General features: G+C 35.7%; 1 protein-coding gene across 1 annotated transcript in view; it reads right to left on the bottom strand.

Annotated features, from left to right (window-relative positions):
- The window catches only part of LOC113044265 (multiple PDZ domain protein), a 54417-nt gene extending 36333 nt beyond the window's left edge, over positions 1-18084 (bottom strand). Inside the window, exons 1-18 of the mRNA XM_026204084.1 lie at positions 17847-18084; positions 17634-17684; positions 17274-17443; positions 12800-13000; positions 11718-11854; positions 11384-11597; positions 9853-9975; positions 9547-9738; positions 8774-8876; positions 8603-8691; positions 7224-7461; positions 6993-7052; positions 4665-4744; positions 4321-4467; positions 3724-3903; positions 2854-3006; positions 2447-2656; positions 416-496 (exon numbers count right to left, since the gene is read on the bottom strand). Coding sequence (XP_026059869.1) covers positions 416-496; positions 2447-2656; positions 2854-3006; positions 3724-3903; positions 4321-4467; positions 4665-4744; positions 6993-7052; positions 7224-7461; positions 8603-8691; positions 8774-8876; positions 9547-9738; positions 9853-9975; positions 11384-11597; positions 11718-11854; positions 12800-13000; positions 17274-17443; positions 17634-17637 — 2382 coding nt within the window. The 5' untranslated portion in view covers positions 17638-17684; positions 17847-18084. The remainder of the gene's footprint in view (positions 1-415; positions 497-2446; positions 2657-2853; positions 3007-3723; positions 3904-4320; positions 4468-4664; positions 4745-6992; positions 7053-7223; positions 7462-8602; positions 8692-8773; positions 8877-9546; positions 9739-9852; positions 9976-11383; positions 11598-11717; positions 11855-12799; positions 13001-17273; positions 17444-17633; positions 17685-17846) is intronic.
- Between the last annotated feature and the right edge of the window lie 2530 nt (positions 18085-20614).

Raw genomic sequence — 20614 nt, 5'->3', positions numbered from 1 at the left:
AATAAGAGATGATGTCACGCAAATCCTGTCAACAAATATCCTCACCATTTAAACCCTGACAGCTAGAATGACTACACTGAATTAGGTCAGTGGAAAAAAAACAAAAAACACTTTCTCTTTTGCCAACTAACTGCTTGAGTGCAACTAGCTCAAAACAACCACTGTTTACAAAATCAACTGGTGTAGGAATCCACAAAAATTAATTTAGAAGCAGTGAGCCTAAACTGTACACTGTTCTGTAAACAAGCAACCACCAATCAATCTATCGAGTCACTATCTATCGCTTGAAAAACAGATGTCAAGAGTCAGTGAAATGAAGTTGCTTCATGTAGCTCAGATGTTAACACCAAAGTACTGTTACAAAACAGATCACATTAGTATTAGAGCAGGTATAACAATATATAGCCTACTGTACCTGCAAAGTGCTGTGCTGGTTGTTATGTTCTGAGTGACAGTTGCCTGTTACATCAGCTCCTGTGTCCTGAGTGTCATTTTCCTGTCAATGACAAAGCTGTGTTAAATCTCCTATTCAGAAATCTTGTCCCACTCCTTACACTCCTATCTGGACACAATAACATATGCACTCATCAGACTCTTAACTTTTACAAATAAAAAGAAAGAAAGTTCCCAGCACTAAATAAACCTAATTTCAGAGTCGTGGGACACAGAACCACAAATGCACCACTTGTTTTAGGAGGCTGGTGTTAGAATTCAAGAGACATCAATTATTGAAAGATTCCAGTAACCAGAGACTCATGAGCCACAGTTACTGAGACCCAGCTCACAACAAAGACCACCATCAGACTAAAGTGGATTTCCAATAATAAAATGCTAAAATAACACCCATAGATAAGGTCAAAAACATTAAAGTAACTTGGAATATACAACGCAATTAGATATCATTCTAATAAAATAAGAAAATGTTCAGTGCATAGTGTGCTATGAACATCTTGAATTTCTTCAAACTAAACTAACTTACACTATTTTAACTGTCTGCTATCAATGTCCAGCAGTGCATACACATGCATTGTATGAAAATTCTGTAATTTGTTTTTTTATTTTATTTTGTTTTTATTTTCCTGAAAAATTAACAAAATTTATATCTGCCAAATATCAGCTATGATGGAGGTGATGATGGAAATGATTACTTAAATCAATTGTCTTGTTGAGGTGACAACTCTCCGAAGATTTTAGCATGGTAATGAATATGACAATGTTAATGTATTGGTTCTTGGAGGAATAGATCTTCTATGCTGCTGCTGAATAGCTGCTGCTTATTGCTGTCTTTGTAGATTATTGCTGCTGCTGCAAAGCAAGTACATAAACTTGCTACTGCCAATACATACGCCGATACATACGTTGTCAGAATTTAAGACTGCTGTTGCACAAATAGCATACATAATAACATTAGCAGATCTATACGGTGGAGCTGGGGAAGGTGGAGGGTTTTAGAGGAACTCTGAAATCGCACTGCGAGCTGCTCAAGTGAATGATAACCAGCCATCTAAATGGCTGCGTACCCAACATGAACCAATCAGCTTATGTCCAGCAGTTTAAAGCTGTGAATACCATCAAGCTTGTATATATATATATATATATATATATATATATATATATATATGTAAATGTAAATAAATGTAAATTTAAATAAATGTAAATTAAAAAAATAATTTTAGACATAAATTATATAAATATATAAATATTTTGCTGTAGTAAAATGAACCCATAAACAATAATTAATAAAAATATTTTGATATCAAGTAAGAATATGTAACTTGCTATTACGGTATATATTATTTCACTTTTTTATAAAACTATTCTTATTATAAAATATATTATTCTGAAATTGTAAGCTGTGATGGTCATGACTCCACAAATGAGGGACAGACATATTTTGTGTAAAAAAATAAATAATTTAAATAATACTTGAATACGTGAATTTCTATACTATACTGTTTCACATAGTGCATTTCACTTATTGTGATCATTGTTTTAAAAAGATATCTAAAATGATAAAAAAAAATTAAATAACATAAATCATTGTATTGATGGATTTGTATGAAAATCTGGATAAAAGGCATTTGAAAAATGCCAACAACACATGATGAAGGTAAACTAAAATAATAAGAATAATAAAACCCATCTGACATTAAAATGCCTTGCAGTTGAAGAAACTATAATTTAATATACTTGAGTAATCAAAGCTACCATTAGTTACTGATAATTGATGCATATGCATTTTATACTGCAAATTACTTGTCAAAGTTGTGCACATGGAATTCTCTAAATTAAACTTGCCTGACATTCTTAAAGACCTAGATGACTAAGAACCTTCATTGACATAGAATATCTTGGATAGTAGATTTCTCTAACAATGGTCAAAGATGTAATTGTTGCTGTCTATCTGGTGAATGGTGATAATTGTGAAGTGAATGGTGAAATTTACCAGTACGGGTTTAGTGACTCCAATTCGTACAGTGCCCAAAGCAGTGCTCTTCAGGACATGAACGGCCTGAGCCAGACCCGCGTGACTCAAGTCAGTCCCGTTCACGAACATCAACCGATCGCCTGGCAACAAGCGGCCATCTCTCTCTGCCAAGCCGCCTGCTACAAGAGAGCGAATCAATATCACAGTACGACCTGGGTTCATGGGGTCCTGAGAGAGTTTCAGAAAGTGACAGAGCAAGAGAGAAAGAGAAGAATAGTAATAAATTAGGAGACACTGCTGCCATGTTGTAGAAGGATTTCAAACCAACTGGGACTTCCTAAACCACCTGATGTGGAGTCCATACTCTGCTGCTCCCTTCTTTTTGTAGTATTGGTACACACACACACAAACACACACACACACACCTGGTAGTCTAGTATACTGAATCCCAGGCCAGAATCGCCTTTCTGCAGCTCATAGACTTGAATCTCATTCTCCCACATGGCCTGATGGGATAGCACGGGAGCCTCTGTCTTCCATTCATCCTCTCTGCGTGCAAAGAGACCCCCAAATGACTTCTGTTATAGAGAAAAAGTGGACAAGTCAATATTATTTTGAAAAAGGATAGCAGCGTTAATTTGTTGAATTTAATTGATTTTCTATTTAGTATACTTAATTTTATTATAATGTTAATTGGGAATTCTCTGAACACTTTAGTTACACGTTACAGTACTTACTATAATAGTAATTATTAAATTATGCATAATTGCATGCAAGTAACCCTAAGCCAAACTCTAATCCTAACCTTAACCATATAGTAAATACATGTAGTTAATTAATATTACTCGGTACTTAAATGTATAATTACACTGTAACAAGGACACCAATAAAGTGTAACCAAACACTCTTATTCTCATCCTCATCCAAGGCATTCCACAGTCAGTACCTTTTTATTCTACTTCAAAAAAAAATAATTCCTTTGTTATTTTTGGAGCTTCACTGTATAATTGCTCATAAGTACATGTTTATAATTTTTGTCCCTTTGTGTTAAATCGAAAGAAAAAGGGTCATGTGAGTTAGTGTAGGTGAGTTAATACCATTTGTCATAAAGAAGTCTAATTTAGCATAGTTTTAATAAACAATATTTCTAATGCAAATAATATACTTATTTATATTTTCATGCATGGTATTTGCAACAAATGTTTTCACATTTAAATAAAACTTCACAAGGGAGGTGCAATGCACAAACATTTAAACTTTTCCTTTAAAAATCATGATGCACAGACACAGGAAACCTTTTCATTAAATTCTGCTAGTAGCTCTTTGAGCGTGAGTTGTACATCATCATCATCATCTTCCTCTCCGACTGTGGGTAGGATGAGACGACTGCAAACCACACAAACATTCAGAGGAAGTTCCCTCAGCAAGCTCACAACTTCCTTATGTGTCTCACCAATCAGAGAGAACCTGTTCACCTACAGACAGAACAAACACATCACCTTCACTTCTTCTGCTGAAATGATCCTCTGGGCTTTTCTACTGACAGGAAGGGCTATTTTTAAGCAGCTGTCATGATTGATATTCATGTGCAGTCAGCACTGAATAAAGTGCCATGCATAGAAAACAGAATGCAGAAAGAAAGATGAGTGCTTTCAGTTATTAATGCATGCATGTGTTCGCAGGCTTTATGATAAGGGATTACAACAGTGTGATCTATAAACAACAGTATTATCTGTGTGTAATGCATGTTTGACTATATATTATAGTCAAACTATGATAAAACATAATTTACATTAGCATTTTTAGGTAAATAAATGTTATAGTAGTGTTTGTATGTGTAATGTGAGATAATCTACATGACTATGTTAACACAATTATAATATAAAGTGAACCTCTAGCAGCTCATCTCCAGGCTGTATGATTCCTGCCTGTCCAATCGGACCCTCTGGCAGTATGAAGCAGAAATAGTGATGACCTTCCTTGGTATCCAAACTCACACCAAGACCGCTGCTCTCAAAGAACTTCTGTACCTGTGCCACCTGCACACACACACAAACAATGTAAATATAAATGTATAAGCATTTCATACAAATATACAGTGGACATGCACATACATCTTAAACAAGCATATAAAGGGACACATACTGAACATAAACATATGCTGACACACACTCAAAAATTTCAGCCATGGAAATTAACTGTCAGCTAAACAGGAGAGAATACAGATGAGACGCACCATGACTTCATATTGAGGACCCAGTTTGCTTTGCCACTTCTGCTTCAATATTTCCTCCTCTTTATCAGACAGTTTGCAAACTAAAACAAAATTTGCAAGCATCAGACAGCTAATAAATAAATTACAACATGACTGAGGAGAACAGACTACAAAAGACAATGTATATTTTCATTATGTCAGTTACATCATGATAGAGTCAAGATTTGTATTTCACACTTTATTTACACTCACCTAAAGGATTATTAGGAACACCTGTTCAATTTCTCATTAATGCAATTATCTAATCAACCAATCACATAGTTGCTTCAGTGCATTTAAGGGTGTGGTCCTGGTCAAGACAATCTCCTGAACTCCAAACTGAATGTCAGAATGGGAAAGAAAGGTGATTTAAGCAATTTTGAGCATGGCATGGTTGTTGGTGCCAGACGGACCACTCTGAGTATTTCACATTCTGCTCAGTTACTGGGATTTTCACGCACAACCATTTCTAGGGTTTACAAAGAATGGTGTGAAAAGGGAAAAACATCCAGTATGCGGCAGTCCTGTGGGCGAAAATGCCTTGTTGATCCTAGAGGTCACAGGAGAATGGGCCGACTGATTCAAGCTGATAGAAGAGCAAATTTGACTAAATTAACCACTCGTTACAACCGAGGTATGCAGCAAAGCATTTTTGAAGCCACAACATGCACAACCTTGAGGCGGATGGGCTACAACAGCAGAAGACCCCACTGGGTACCACTCATATCCACTACAAATAGGAAAAAGAGGCTACAATTTGCACAAGCTCACCAAAATTGGACAGCGAAGACTGGAAAAATGTTGCCTGGTCTGATGAGTCTCAATTTCTGTTGAGACATTCAGATGGTAGAATCAGAATTTGGCGTAAACAGAATGAGAACATGGATCCATCATGCCTTGTTACCACTGTGCAGGCTGGTGGTGGTGGTGTAATGGTGAGGCGGATGTTTTCTTGGCACACTTTAGGCCTCTTAGTGCCAATTGGGCATCGTTTAAATGCCAAGGCCTACCTGAGCATCGTTTCTGACCATGTCCATCTCTTTATGACCACCATGTACCCATCCTCTGATGGCTACTTCCAGCAAGATAATGCACCATGTCACAAAGCTTCAATCATTTCAAATTGGTTTCTTGAACATGACAATGAGTTCACTGTAGTAAAATGGCCCCCACAGTCACCAGATCTCAACCCAATAGAGCATCTTTGGGATGTGGTGGAACGGGGGCTTCGTGCCCTGGATGTGCATCCCACAAATCTCCATCAACTGCAAGATGCTATCCTATCAATATGGGCCAACATTTCTAAAGAATGCTTTCCGCACCTTGTTGAATCAATGCCAAGTAGAATTAAGGTAGTTCTGAAGGCGAAAGGGGGTCAAACACAGTATTAGTATGTTTTTCCTAATAATCCTTTAGGTGAGTGTATATCTATGTTAGAAATCACCAAGCAAACTAAAGAAATCTTAAAGGAATATTCTGGGTTTTTTACAGATTGATGTCTATGGACAGTTTTTGTGACATGCTGTCCATCGGGGTGGACTGGACAGCAGAAAAAAATTATTGTAAATGTAAATAATAATATTCTAACAATATAATGGTGTACTGTAAGGAAAGCAAAATAAATAGGGTTATTAACTTTTAAAAGCATAATGTTTCAAAGCATGAAATGCTTTATTATCTTGATGTCAATTTTGGAATAAAGCTTGAAAACACACCTTAAAAGTCAACACTTACAATTTACTGACCCCCAGGCCACCCAAAATACAGATGCCTTTGTTATTTATAGGAACAGTTTTAGAGAAATTTTGCATTTCATCTTTTGCTCACCAAGGGGTCGTCTGCAGTGAAGGAGTGAGAGATCAAACAGCTGATAAAAACATCACCATAATTCACCAGAAACCCACACGACTCCAGGCCATCAATTAACGATTTTGGACTGTTTTAGTGTGTAAATATCTGCATATTTCACTCCTGATTCAGACAGGACAACTTTTTCACTAGAGAAAGCAATATTATGTATTTTAGCCAGAATAAACGGTTTGAAGTTAAAAAAAAACCATCCAAATGATAATTTAATTATAAACATGCAGTTTTATCGGCTCTTTTAACTCTCATTCTGATGGCACCCATTCACTGCAGAGGATTCAAAGGTAAGCAAGTTTCGAATTAATTAAAATTGTCTGCAAACAATGCTTAAATTACAATCATAACTGTATATTATAGTAGATGTTGTACTAGTACACTAAGAAACCTGAGGTGCAAGTCAAAATGAGTGGCTGTAATAATAATTGTAAATAAATCTGTTCTTACACGAGGGCTGGTTTATATTCTTCATCTTGGACTCTAAATCACAGGTTTGCGTTGACTCAACTGAGGTCACAGAAAGAACAAACAGACACAGAAGCTGTTATTAGAATCAAAGTAGGGTCAAAAAGTAACTGAGACTTCACACAGAGAATGGGCCAAAGTGAAACAGAACGCATGAATCAAGCACAGTGTGAATGAGTGCATATAAACAGAAGTGACAAGAGTTTCACTAACTGCACTCTCTGTTGAAGTTGAGGTCCCGGCGTTCAGTATAGAAAACTTTCCCTGGGGGCAGAACTGGCTTTGGCTCTGGTAGACATGGAGGCAGTGGAGGGGGAAGGAGACCCAGAGGGGTTAAGGGTCTCTGAGAGATTGTGGACATTGTGGGGGTTGTTTGTGTTCCAGTTGGTGAGCCTTTTCGCCGAATAGAGATCTCCACTTGTTGGCCAGTGAGCAGGATCTCCTCCGCTTCCTATATAAGAATACAACAGGTCATTATAACCATTAAACATTATATTTGAAAAGCATCCTTTATCATTTAATGGATCTGAACTGCTAATCATGCTTCTGTTTTAGTTTATCATTAACAAGAATTTATAGAATTTATTATAGAACATGATCATAACTTTTTTTTTTTTTTAAAAGCCCATTATAATATAACATTATAATTATTATAGTGTCACATTTAGCTTCATTATTATTTAGTGTGAAATAACAGCAGATGATTTCTGTGTCTTTCAGAATTTCTGCATGTTAAGATAAATAGTTCCAATCCTAAACAACCATATTCTAACACGGTTCAATTTTTCACTTCAGAGCTTCTGGCACGCATTGATTTTCAGGCTAAATAGCTCTTGCTACAACATCAGTACTGAAAATATTGATGCTTCAAGAATGATTGGCCCAACCCCAGACGCTTTATCCCTCTATTTTGCCACAAAGAAAGCAAGCATTTTTCAGAAATGTACCTAGTATAAATTGTAATGACGTTGTTTGTGATCATTTTGACCTTGGCAAAACTTATGTAGAAAAATATAATAAAATAAATTACAATAAACATCTGACAGAAGTGTATTTCCACAGCGGGTACACCAGTCACAGAGTCTCATCACGTGGAAAGTCATTGCATTATTTAATGCTTCATATCTGAGGTCTCTAAAACCCCAAACATAATTAATGCAAAACGAGGACGTTTGAAGTGTTTTATGAAGCAAGTTGAAATTCTCTTTATAATAAGCTCTCATTAGAAAAGTCATGAAGTATTAACCCGATACTTCAATGTTGTTGTTTTCTTTTGTACCAAAATGACACTGAAACCCCAAACACACATTTACATAAATACAAACACATATCTAGTGACAATGTAATTAATCATAAATACATAATACTACCATTCTGCCTAAAACAAAGACTACAATGTAAACAGCCCCCCCCCACAAACAACAGAAACAACAACATGATTATTAATTTCCATAACATCATTTACACAGAAATCACTGAAAAATGAATAAAACAGCAATTTATTGCTTAAAACCACTAAGAACTTCTGTTTAAATTTACATGCACAAGGAAAGTAAAGAGATGCAAAAAATAAAGATCTGTATTGAACTCACAGCAACGATGCCATCTCCAGTGTGAATCTGTCCATGCTGATCCACTGCATTCTCTTTCAGTATGCTCTTTACCCCAAATCCACTGGACTCTAAAATGCCCAATATTTATTTATTGTTTACATTTATCATTCTTAAACTGAATGGGAAAAAATATCTTGTAAGGAATCATACCTTTGTTCAGGTTATTCAGAGATTTGGAGATTTTGACGTCCAAACCATTTTTGTTGTTACTGAATCTCACATTGGACTCTTTTCCCTTTTTTTCTTCTAAATCCTGCAGAAGGGTAATTCTTTGTTTACTTTCGGCACTTCAGACAAGACATAATAAAGCAGCATTTATGATAACAACACTGTAATCAAACTCCTTGTGTGTTAATGTGAATGTCAATCAATGATTGTTGACTGAGTGTGTGTTTAAGAAATAATTTCAGCCTAATAAATTTTAAATATAATGCTTGTCACATTTTATTGACCTTCATGTCATCCCAAACCTGCATAATATTTAAAAAGATAATTTTAAAAGGACTCAAAACTGTTTGGATTTCATCAATACTTTAACAAAATATCTACGTTTGTGTTCAGCAGAAGAAAGTCTTCAGGTTTGGAATGACATGATGACAAGTAAATGATGCTAGAATCTTTATTTTTGGGTGTACTGTCCCTTTAAGAATTGTTACGCAGCTTTTTACCATATAATAACAGTTCACAGTGACCTTAAAAAATGACAAAAACACCACAAAAGCAGCATTAACGTGGTGAAGGAGGAACAGACTGCAATTTACTGAATTTGTTGTGTTCTATCGAAGAATAAATGTCAAACATGCTAAAAAAAAATACATGATTGGGAGTAAATGATAAGAGAACTTAATTTTTGGGTGAGCTATACTGTTTATATCACTATTTACATATATATGCGAACACACACACACAGAAGCATTCTGCACCTGTTTCTTTTTAGAGCCCTGTTGCTGGGCAATGGTAGGTGATAGGTCACCATCAGTGGTTTCCCTGGCAATGATAAGTCTCACACAGGAACCAGCAAGACGGAGCTCACGTGCCACTTCCTCACTGCCCATTGCAGACACATCCACATCACCAATTCTGAGGAGAAGATCGCCACTGAGCAATCTCCCATCCTGTGTGCACACACACCCATCCACAAATGTCAAGGCATCTGTCACTCTTTTTAATTTGAATCAGTTTCCACAAATCATTTAAATAATGGTGAATCAATGATGATTCTCTCATACCTTTCCAGCTACACCATCAGGTATGATGGTTTTAACCATGATGCCAGTACTCCTCCCTCCAATGATGCCAAAGCCTAGACCTGATCCGTCATTCTGCAGCTCTATATGATGAATTTGTCGAGGCTGTGGAATCAAATTAAATGAGTGGAATAAGCCTAATTATAAAACAAGAGAGACTGGGGCTAGTTATCACACTTACTACAGTGAATATTTCTCAGGGTACGTTTATTTTATAAAAGTTATTTTCTGTACAAGTAAATGTCTTAGTCATGGCTACAAAAGCTATTGAATTATTGAATACAAATACAACTGATTTAACACGTTGACCTTTTGCGCCACATTTGCAAGGAATGTCACACTGTATCGGGTAGGTTGTCAAAGTGGAACCTGCCATTAACAGCATATTATTTTTTTTTTAATAAGCTGAATTTAAACAACAAAAAAGGGAAACAAAATATTGAATGAAACAGCAAGCGAGTACAAAATACCAATACTAGATGTTTCAAAGCACAGAAGGACAGAAGGTTTAAAAGAATAGCATTTATTAAAATTAGAAATGTCTTTTGAATAGCTGTTACTTTTGATAAATTTGACTGAACCTCCAAAATTTTGGGCATATTGTATTTTTCATGTGGTACACAAGGTCAACGTGTTAAATTAATTGTTTTTGCATTCAATAATTCAATAGCTTTTGTAGCCTTGACTGCTTGTTTTAAAAATGTAATTGTTTATTATATACTAAAACTTAGCCCTATATATATATATATATATATATATATATATATATATATATATATATATATATATATATATATATATATATATATATATATATATATATATATATATACTGATACAAATGTTTAGGGGAAAGTATGTTTTTTTCAAACAAACTAATACTTTTATTTAGGAAGGATGCATTTATTAGATCAAAAGTGACAGTAGAGACTTTGTCACACTGTTACAAAATAAATTCTATATCAAGTAAATGTTGTTCTTTTGTGGAGGATCATATGACACTGAAGATTGGAGTAATGGCTGTAATTACATTTAAGAATATTACTGTTTTACTACAGTTTTTTCTATCAAATAAATGAAGCCTGGGTTAGGCATAAGAGACTTCTTTCAAAAAGTTCTTTAAAACTTCTTTAAAAGTCTTACTAATAGAAGTAGACTCATTTTTATTTCCACCATTACCAGGAGACCATCTGCTTTCCTTTACTCTGTTTTCACAACAAACACCAAATCTAAAAACCTCACATAAAAAGCTAATGTATAACATTTAAAATGTTAGATGTACTACACTTGTGGTAATGTAATCAAATTACTGTGGATCAATAACACATATAAGATGCATTGTAAAATGGGCCGGCTATATGGAATTACAGTTTAAAATATGAGGCAGCTCTAAGACACTTCAGGGGCACATTTAAAATCTCTTAAGGCCATTTTACACATTATGTTAAGTATATTTGGGAAAATTTAAGAGATACAAATAAATATAAAAACAAAGGTTTTTAAGTAGACTTACACTGAATTGATGATAAATGCCGGTGAGATTTTTGGACAGAGTGTGGTTCATCGGTGGAGGGCTGAATGATGGGGTTGGTTCTCTGGCTATAATTAATGTTACTATAGAAGCAGCTTCCTGAAGGACCTGGACAGCTTGCTCCTGTGTTACAGAGGATTCAAACAGCTTGCCATTCACTGCTAGAATCCGATCACCCTCATGTAGACGTCCATCACTAAGACAGAAGAATAGGGTAATGAATGGTTTCCAATTAATCTACGCCGCTGTCCAAAATAATCCACTTCTAATCAATTAAGTTATGGTATTCTGTACTTCGATTCTTGTCAGTTTATACCTGCATGCTACAGAGTCCAGCTGAATCTTCTGTATGAAGATCCCATGACCTCCACTGCTTTCAGTCTCCTGAGCAATAATGCTGATGCCTAAAGCACTTTCACCCTTCTCCAGGTCAAAACTTAGCACAGTCTGACCCTGAAAGAGCAATAAATACGAGAATAAGAGATTAGAAAGAATGGATTCAAACTGTTGGTTAAAGGAGATGTAGTGTTGGAATTATAGTATTTTTTAAGGTTTGATGTGTATCTTAGTTAGTTTAAAGGGGTCATCAGATGCTACATGCATTTTTACAATTAGTTTCAACTGAAATGTATGTTGACAGTGTGTACACAACCAACCTATAATGATAAAAATCCACCCAGTGTTTTTTTTTATCTCGTTAAATCATTTCCTTTTTCTCAAATCGAGCCAGTCTTAGATGTGACATCACACAGACAGGCCCCTCCCACAATAGTTTGAGGTGAGCTGTTGACCTGAGTGAGCTGTCATCAGTCCTCCATTGTTTCATCACCAGAGCAGATATAGACAAGAATGTCTCCTAAGCGATTAAGGAGTTTTGTTGTTGGATGTCATAAACACACATAACAGTCGTCATTTACTCCGGACATCTGAGCCGCTGAAGACACAGTGGATTACATTTTCTTTAATGGAATGCGCCTCTGATCTACATAAATAGGTCTACGTTCGTGCAAATCATTCGTGATCCAGCTTCACCAACAGAAGATGTGAGTATAAGGTTTTTTAATGAATCTTTGCAAATTGCCTTTCCTAATAATGTTCTAATTAGCAAGTTTCAAAATGATTGTAGCTAAAGTAAACAGACCCTCAAAGAGTGGCTCAGAGGGGAGGGGTCAGCGGAGCTCATTTGCATTTAAAGGAAAATGCTACAAAACAGCTTGCTCTGAAAAGAGCTGCTTTTGACAGGGTAAAAAGGGTGTTGTTTTACACTACCATTCAGAAATTTTAACCAAACTATGTTGCAGACTTTTCATTAAGACCCTAAAGAATCATATCAACTTGTGGAAAATGGGCATCTGATGACCACTTTAAAGTTTTTTGTTTTCTGAGTTATGGTGTTACCTGGGCCATGGACTGCAGAACTGAAATGTCCTCTGTGAGGAAAGGGGCAAAAGTCACATGATTGAAGGATCGACATCGGTCATTGCGCCGCTGGGCAGAGAGGTAGGAGTCTCTGTACCTCAGATTGCATGTGGGGCGTGATGTGCTCACACCATCTGCATCATCACTCATAGACTGAGAAGGAGGCATTCCGGGGTAAACCTGTAACACACACAGCTAGAGTAATATGGCTGGGTTGCACTAGCCGTTTGTAAGGCCTTACTGGGATGATAAAGTTCCCAATATTAATACAAGATTTATCAAAAATTATGGTGTTTATCTTTACTGATCTTTGTGCACTTTAGTTTTGGGACAAGGTTTACTAACAGTTTGCACCAGAGCAAACCTTTTTTTGGCATTACAATAGTAGGAAACTGTCAGAATTTACTAAAGACACGCAGTGAATAATAATCACTGAAAAAGCATGGTGCATGGAGTTTCCCTTTCAGATGCAAAATTTATGCGAGGAGAGTATTAAAATGAATCATGCATTGCGATTTATTAAAGTTTGCGCTCATCCAATTACTAGTATTTGCGCCATTAACACCCCAAAATAGCATGTCTTAAACTATTTTGCACCTGTCATAAGAACCCGCATCACCCACACCTGATGAGCATTGGCTCTGCTTATTTGTGATTACAATAATTTGTGCTATGCTTGATATTTTACGTTGGTCAATATGTAAATGAGATGCTGTATCTGTGTTCTTTAAGTTGCGTGGTTGTTCGTAAATCACTGGCAAAAATTTCTTTGCCCGTCTGCGTTGTTTTGGAATTAAGCTCTCAACTCTAATTTGCCCCATTTAGTAAATCTGGCCCTTAGTCTTGTCACTATTAAAAGTAATAATATATAGAATATAAACAGAAAATATAAAAATTATCATAATTTCTTTTTTATTTAAAATAATAAACATTTAATATTTTTTTAAACAAGTGATATATTTAAAAAATACAGTACCGCTAAAAATGCTTGGGTCAGTAAAACTGATCGTAATATGAAAGATATGTATAGTGTCACAAAAGACTTCTATTTTAAATAAATACGGTTCTTTTGAACATTCTATCCATCAAAGATTCAAAATATTAAGCAGCACAACTATATGAAAATTTTTTGAGCAGAAGTCAGAACATTCTAATAATTTCTGAAGGATCATGTGACACTAAAGACTTGAGTAATGGCTGCTGAATTTTTTTTACATAACAGGAATAAATCATACATTTTTTAATTTTAAATAATATTCAGATTGTTTGAAATTGTAATATTTCAATTTTCATCAGATAAATGAAGCCCTGTTGAGCATAAGTGCCTTTCAAATATATACATAAGCAAACAGCTGATAGGAGAATGTGACAAATAAAGTGCAGTGTTTAGATTTGTTTCATGCTGGAGAGCTGCTAACAGCTAAGTTATTCATATAATGATCTCTCCTAAAATAAAAACAAGTGTAAATGTGAACATTGCAATAAAAGTCTAAATGATTGAAGTATGTCGGGCAAAGCATTAGCTCATTGTTATAATTCAGTCATTCTGCCAAACAACCATTTATTCTAACTTGGTAAAAAGCTTAAGGATATATTTAGTTGAAACAAAGGGTTATATTTCAAGTTTCAAGTTTATTGGTGCAATGCACAAATATTTAGTAGGATATAAGCCAGGATCATCGCTAAAATGTATTTAAAATATTGTGTTTTTTAGCTGTCTTACTCAGTATAAGCGTTAACTGACTTCAGATTGTTAGTGCAACAGATTTAACTGCAAAAAGAGCATATAAGAGTTTCTGTCACTTTCCATTTTTTTATGTGTGGCGGTCAGGTTTAACATACTAAATTATCTTGATTAAAATATTAAAATGTTTTTTTCAAAGGTCAGGTTTAGGGGCATTAACTCAGTTTAAAAGTCCAAATGGAAAATCAAAGGAAAGTCCTCACCATTACAGAAAGGTGAGTGTGTGACTTGTTGACGCCAGCCTCTCTCTATTCAGCACAGATTAAGTAGTCAGCTCAGGTAAGTAGCTTACACAACTTCAATTGGCCCTTGCTGCTGTTTTCCAAGAATCATCTCTCTAAATACATTACACACGATACACATAAGGACTTACCAAGGATATGGTACACAATCAGACCTCCTCTTACAAATAATATTCAAATCTGTATTTTGGTTTAGAATGCTCACCCGAATACATTGAGTATTATGTTTAAAAAGTATTTAATCTTGTTAATCACTGTTGCTTCAGATATACATTTTATTAACTTAATCATTTAATTCAACGTGTTAAAACAATATTAATGCTGATATATTAATATTTATTGTCTGATTAAATTTGAATTAAAAATGTAAATAAAATATTTTTCTTGAATACATTACTAGCTTTTGAAGATACAGCGAGCCACTTCCAGAATTAATTCTTGAAAGAATGAATTGTTTGGCATCCACAAAGTCAAACAAAGACTCTAAAGCTATTTCAGAAAGATTACAAAAACTAGTGTTTAAAAAAAGGTCTATTATGGCTTACCATATGCCTCAACAGCAGGCAAACAGCACAGCTGGCAATTCTGTTTTTATTCCTGCTCATTGAAACCTATGATTAAAATAAGTACTTGAAGTATAACCAATGTAATCAACTATTTTTTCTTTATATTTAAAGATCTCATTACATTTTCTCCCAAACACGTGGTTAAAAAAGTAAGCCTATTACTTCACAGAATGCAGACAGGAAGTGATAAGCTTGATTAAAGAATGACTCATATAAACAACTTATGCTTATGATTATCCATGGCAAGTGGCCTGACCAATGCACAATGAGCACGAGGATTATCTAAAATATAGTTTTGCTGAAGTAGCTACATCTCATGGCATATTAGAGAACCCATAAGCATGCCGTTTCTCATGACAAACAGCCAGTTTAGTGCTTCATTTATTGGAGTTGCTCATCTGGCCTCTGCTGCTCCTCTCATTTTGGCCTGCTAGAAGATTCTAACACAATCAATTGTGGTTGTACCAAATAAATCTGAACGTAACATCTACTGTGTCTTATGATGACTAAATTGCCCGAGCTGCTCTTTGAAAGCTTGGGATAACACATGCTATTTTCAAGAGATCATTTTCCATCATTACTCTACACCATAACACACGGATAGACACACACACGCACACACACACACACACACACACACACACAGCTCGCATACTGTGAAACCAGACCTTTAACCTATTATCCTTGACCTCTTTATGCTCTGGAAATATAGTCCCCTGGGTCATTGTTTTTTTAAGTACAGTAAAAGTCAAATGTCAAATACAAGCTCAACTTGAAGCTCAATATATTTAACTATTTTTACGGGAATATTCAGGGGAATATCCAATACAAGACTCATTCGACAGCATTTATGGCTTAATAATTATTACCACAAATATTTTTAAACTTTTCCCCTAGTTTGTAAAAAAAAGGTGAAACGTTTCTCCTTGTAGATTTTTCAACTAATTCAGGTTTGACTATTTCAAGATTTTCGAAATTGGCCACTTTGATCAGTATCTGCTGTTTAGGTTGGAAGTGACCCCAGTAAGTGATGTTTCATGCACTCCTGATAATGGACAATAAACCTTCTTAGCTCACGGAATTTCAAATAAGTTTAGCTACTCTGCTGTTTATTATTTGAACTGTAAAGCTGTTTAAACCACACTTGGTTTATTCATTGTCATATGGTGATTCATTGTCATGGCAACAAAGCTGTAAAATTAGGTAGAACTCTACACAGCTTTTCATTTCACACTAAAATCATGTTAACATGCATATTGTTTATGTCTTGTGGCTTTACTATTGAATCAAACTATGGACTGGCCCCATTCACTTTCATTTTAAGTGCATCACTGACCACAATTTTTTTCTTTTTTTAAAGCAAAGAGAGACAACATTATGCCACAAATGTTGTCACTTAGGCGTGATATGAAATATTCCTTTAAGAATATCATGTTTATATCATGTTTTATTTAACTAATAATAGACCCAGGGCCAGAGAGATGTAAGAGGTGAATCAAAGCACCGTTCACATCAGGGAATATCTGAAATTATGCTCGCTGGGTGTATAAATGTCTTATAAAATAGATGTGCAGGAAAATTTCTATTTAATGTAAAAGTGGTGGAGTTGGATATCAGCAAAATATATAGCCTACTTTTGTACAATTCTGCATTTCACAAGATCAGTTATTATGTTAATGACAGAATAATGCTGTATAATGTATCATAATTATGCAACTACTATCAGCCAGCTATTTTTATTTTATTTTACATAGTATGATAATGAGACATTTCTTTATGGAGTTTAATACATTTATTAAAAACTAAAGCCCACTGTTTAATGTTTTGGCATATTTTAGTGTTAGTGTATGCTCTTTTTGTGATGCACTGTGATGATGATGATGATGATGTTGATGTCTGACCTGTTGTTGCTCATGCTGTTGTCCAGTCTCTTGCATGTAGAGTATCCGGTGAAACAGGGGACTCTGTAAGACACTCTTGAGCAGACTGAGTTTTTCCTCAGCAGGCAGTTCTCCCCTCTTCTTCAGTCTCTCCTGCAGCCGCTCCACTGCCAGCAAAGCACGCTGTGTGTCTACACACACATACACATATGAATAAAATGGGCAAATGCCATTACATCATCTCATAACCCACATGAGAGTATGTACAACAAGCTACATGTAATATTCATACATAGCCAGTTAACTTGCAAAACAATTGTAATATCATAAGTTGAGAAAGACGACATATTGAGACACATGATTTCAGGAATTCATACATACCCATTATTTTCAACTCTGATTACTGTATTACCACCACTCTCTTTTTGACATCTGCAACAGCACAAACAAATTTATGCCATCAGACATAATGGCAATCAAACTCAAAACAATAAAAACAAACAGATTGGTCTCTTTCGCATCCTACTCAAAAGGGATTTGCGTGGATTGCAGCATCTTAATCACTTACTGGAATGCACACCTGACAGTCCTTACCTGTGACAGCAACGGTGACGTTTGGCGTGAAGTGAGAGTGACGCAATTTAACAGCGCTCACCCTCTATCTCTGTAATCGATGAACGACTTTATGAATTGCAGCGACGGTTCACTTCATATCTCGCTGATCGTTCTGATTACGCCCGCTGTAATCTGTTATTCATGCAGATGTAATCTGGGTTGACGTCTCGCACCTCTACGGGAGGTTCTCGCGGTCTGCACGCGCTCATCATGTACTGCGCTAGCGCTCGTGTTTGCGCCGCGCTGCTCCAGTAATGCGCTTACCGGGGAGGCTTAGCAGCTGTAAACGGACTTAAACTGTGAACGACGGTAATTACCCGGGACAGATGTCCTTACAACCTACCTGATAGGGCTGTAAGCGCCTGGCCGTGGCCGGAGTTGTGGACAACAATAGTAACTGGGAAAACTAAGAAGGAGAGTTATTTTAAACGGGCGAAGCACAGAGAAGCTGGACATATGAAAGATGTGTAAATACTGTATAAAAATAAATACATAAAATAGGCTACAGCAGTAAGTTCGGAACCAGAGGGCCTCGTCAAACCTCAAAGGAACCATGCATTTTATTTGTTTGAAGACAAATTAGCCTATCAATTGTAGCATACACAAAGCTGTATTGTTATCAATATAACATCATTGTGCGAATTACAGGGCTATAAGAGACCAAAGGAGGTTAAAAAAGGTTTACGTTTCAACCACAAAAGTTAGCCTATTTTAGTGTACAAACATATAGCGATTGGGGGTAACCATAGCAACAGATGCTCGATCGCTGTCTGCATCGGATTCAAACTGCTATTACTTATCAAGTTATTGGCTATAGATTTATACCTCACAAATATATCACAAAAAATCGTTAGTGTGTTGTTTAAAACGTATTTAAGGGTCACTACTTAATCCTGCGGCGGACGACAAAATAGATGAAAACATGATCATTTGTTCATTGCCCGGTCCATTAGCCTGTATATCGTTTTACAAATGTAGCTCATAAATGCATAATTGCGATTTTAAAACAAGTTATCTATTTTAATAGAGCATGTGGGCTTTGTCTCAAAGATACGGACAACAATAGCAGTTTACTAAAATCAATCCGATAGCTAAAAATAGGTCAAACCAGCACGTTATGGTTCAGGTGTAACTGACAGCTGCGATGTCGTTTCTTGGATGTCTTCATTCGTTACCGTAAAGATCAATAAACGCTGAAGTCTCAGCCCACGTTTACCTTCAGATCAACAGGCTTCCCCCGCAGTTCATGAAAAACTGCCTTTCGAGGACGCCTCGTCGGATGATTAAAAGTTTGGGGTCAATGTTAAACATTTTCACATGTCGAAAGTCGCATTAGAGACTGCCAACATTGTTTAGACGGCTTAGGCTCCGCGTGAGAGTGATAACTGGCTGTCCTCGCGCATGTCCCGATGCGCCTTTGATGCTCATGAGTTTAATGTAAATGGATGTTCAGGCCTCTCCCCCCTCATTTAATGAAATAACAGAGACATCAGCTCTTATTACTGTTGCTCATGAGAGGCATTTAAATTAGTGTTTGTCCACAAATTATAATTTGCCAATGTGATATTTTCTATTATGAGATACTTCCCTATTACGATAGTAAAACCTTTGGAAGCTAACGCCAATATGAATAAACTAAATAACTGCAAAAAATAATTAAATAAATCAGGACCTAATATTCTAATAATTCTTTGTGTCTCTCATATAGCGGATAGGCTATCCAACATATCTGTAAATGAACACTTTTAACACTGTAAATTCAGAGTATTCAGCATCAGCATTTTATTCTGCATTTTGTTTTGCAGCATTATGCTAAAATGCTTTAAATTATCTTCACATCTGTTTACAAGCAATTCTGACTTATTTATAAAAAAGAAAAATCTCAACATGGGTCACATTGAATAAATACAATGTATAGCCTATTCAGGACATTTGTGATGACACTTAAAATTTAGGCACTTCCTTTTTCTCTGAAGAATTTGATTGGAGTTCAATGAATTCAATTTGACATGATTTGGAAAACAGCAAAATGTTCCTGGATCGACGTCCTTTTTGATCCTGAAACAACATTTCAAGCAACCAATCAGAATAGAGCGATATGTTTACAGGAAATGTCAGTTTAAGCCTTACAACCAGAGTTAGGTGCTTCTACACTCTTGTTTTTCAACTATCATTTCCTTCTGATTTTACAGTAGGTATAATTAGGGTTAGGTTTAGGGGTAGGGATAGGGTTAGGTCTATGTTTTGGTGTGTGTCAATATATGGTATATATTATTATCTTATTTCTAACTACATGTTAAACCTTTTTAAGGTTTAAATACTTTTATAGTGAGCTTAGACTGGTAAGTGTGATTTCAGTACAACATGTCACTGTATCAACATCCTTGTTGATCATGGAACAACATTTCAATCAACCAATCAGAATTGAGCTATAACTTTTCAGGAAATATCTGTTTTAGGCTTACAACCAGAGTTAGGTGCTTCTACACTCTTGTTAATCAGTTAATCATTTCCCACTGATTTTAGGAATAAAATATGGGTAGGGTTAGGTTTAGGGGTAGGGATTGGTTTTTTGAAGTCTGTATTTTTGGACAATAATGTTGATCCAGGATCATCAAAAGATTTTGATCCAGGAACATGTCTTACTTGGCGAAATCAAGGCGACCACTTGGACTTTGCTGAATCTCAATATCATCAACTTTTTTTAAATTAGTTCGGGGTGACATTGCAGTTTATTACGCAAATAC

The sequence above is a fragment of the Carassius auratus genome, chromosome 26 (assembly GCF_003368295.1).
Source record: "Carassius auratus strain Wakin chromosome 26, ASM336829v1, whole genome shotgun sequence".
NCBI lineage: Eukaryota > Metazoa > Chordata > Actinopteri > Cypriniformes > Cyprinidae > Carassius > Carassius auratus.
The sequence above is the reverse complement of the archived record's forward strand: the minus strand, read 5'-3'. Positions and strand labels throughout refer to the sequence as shown.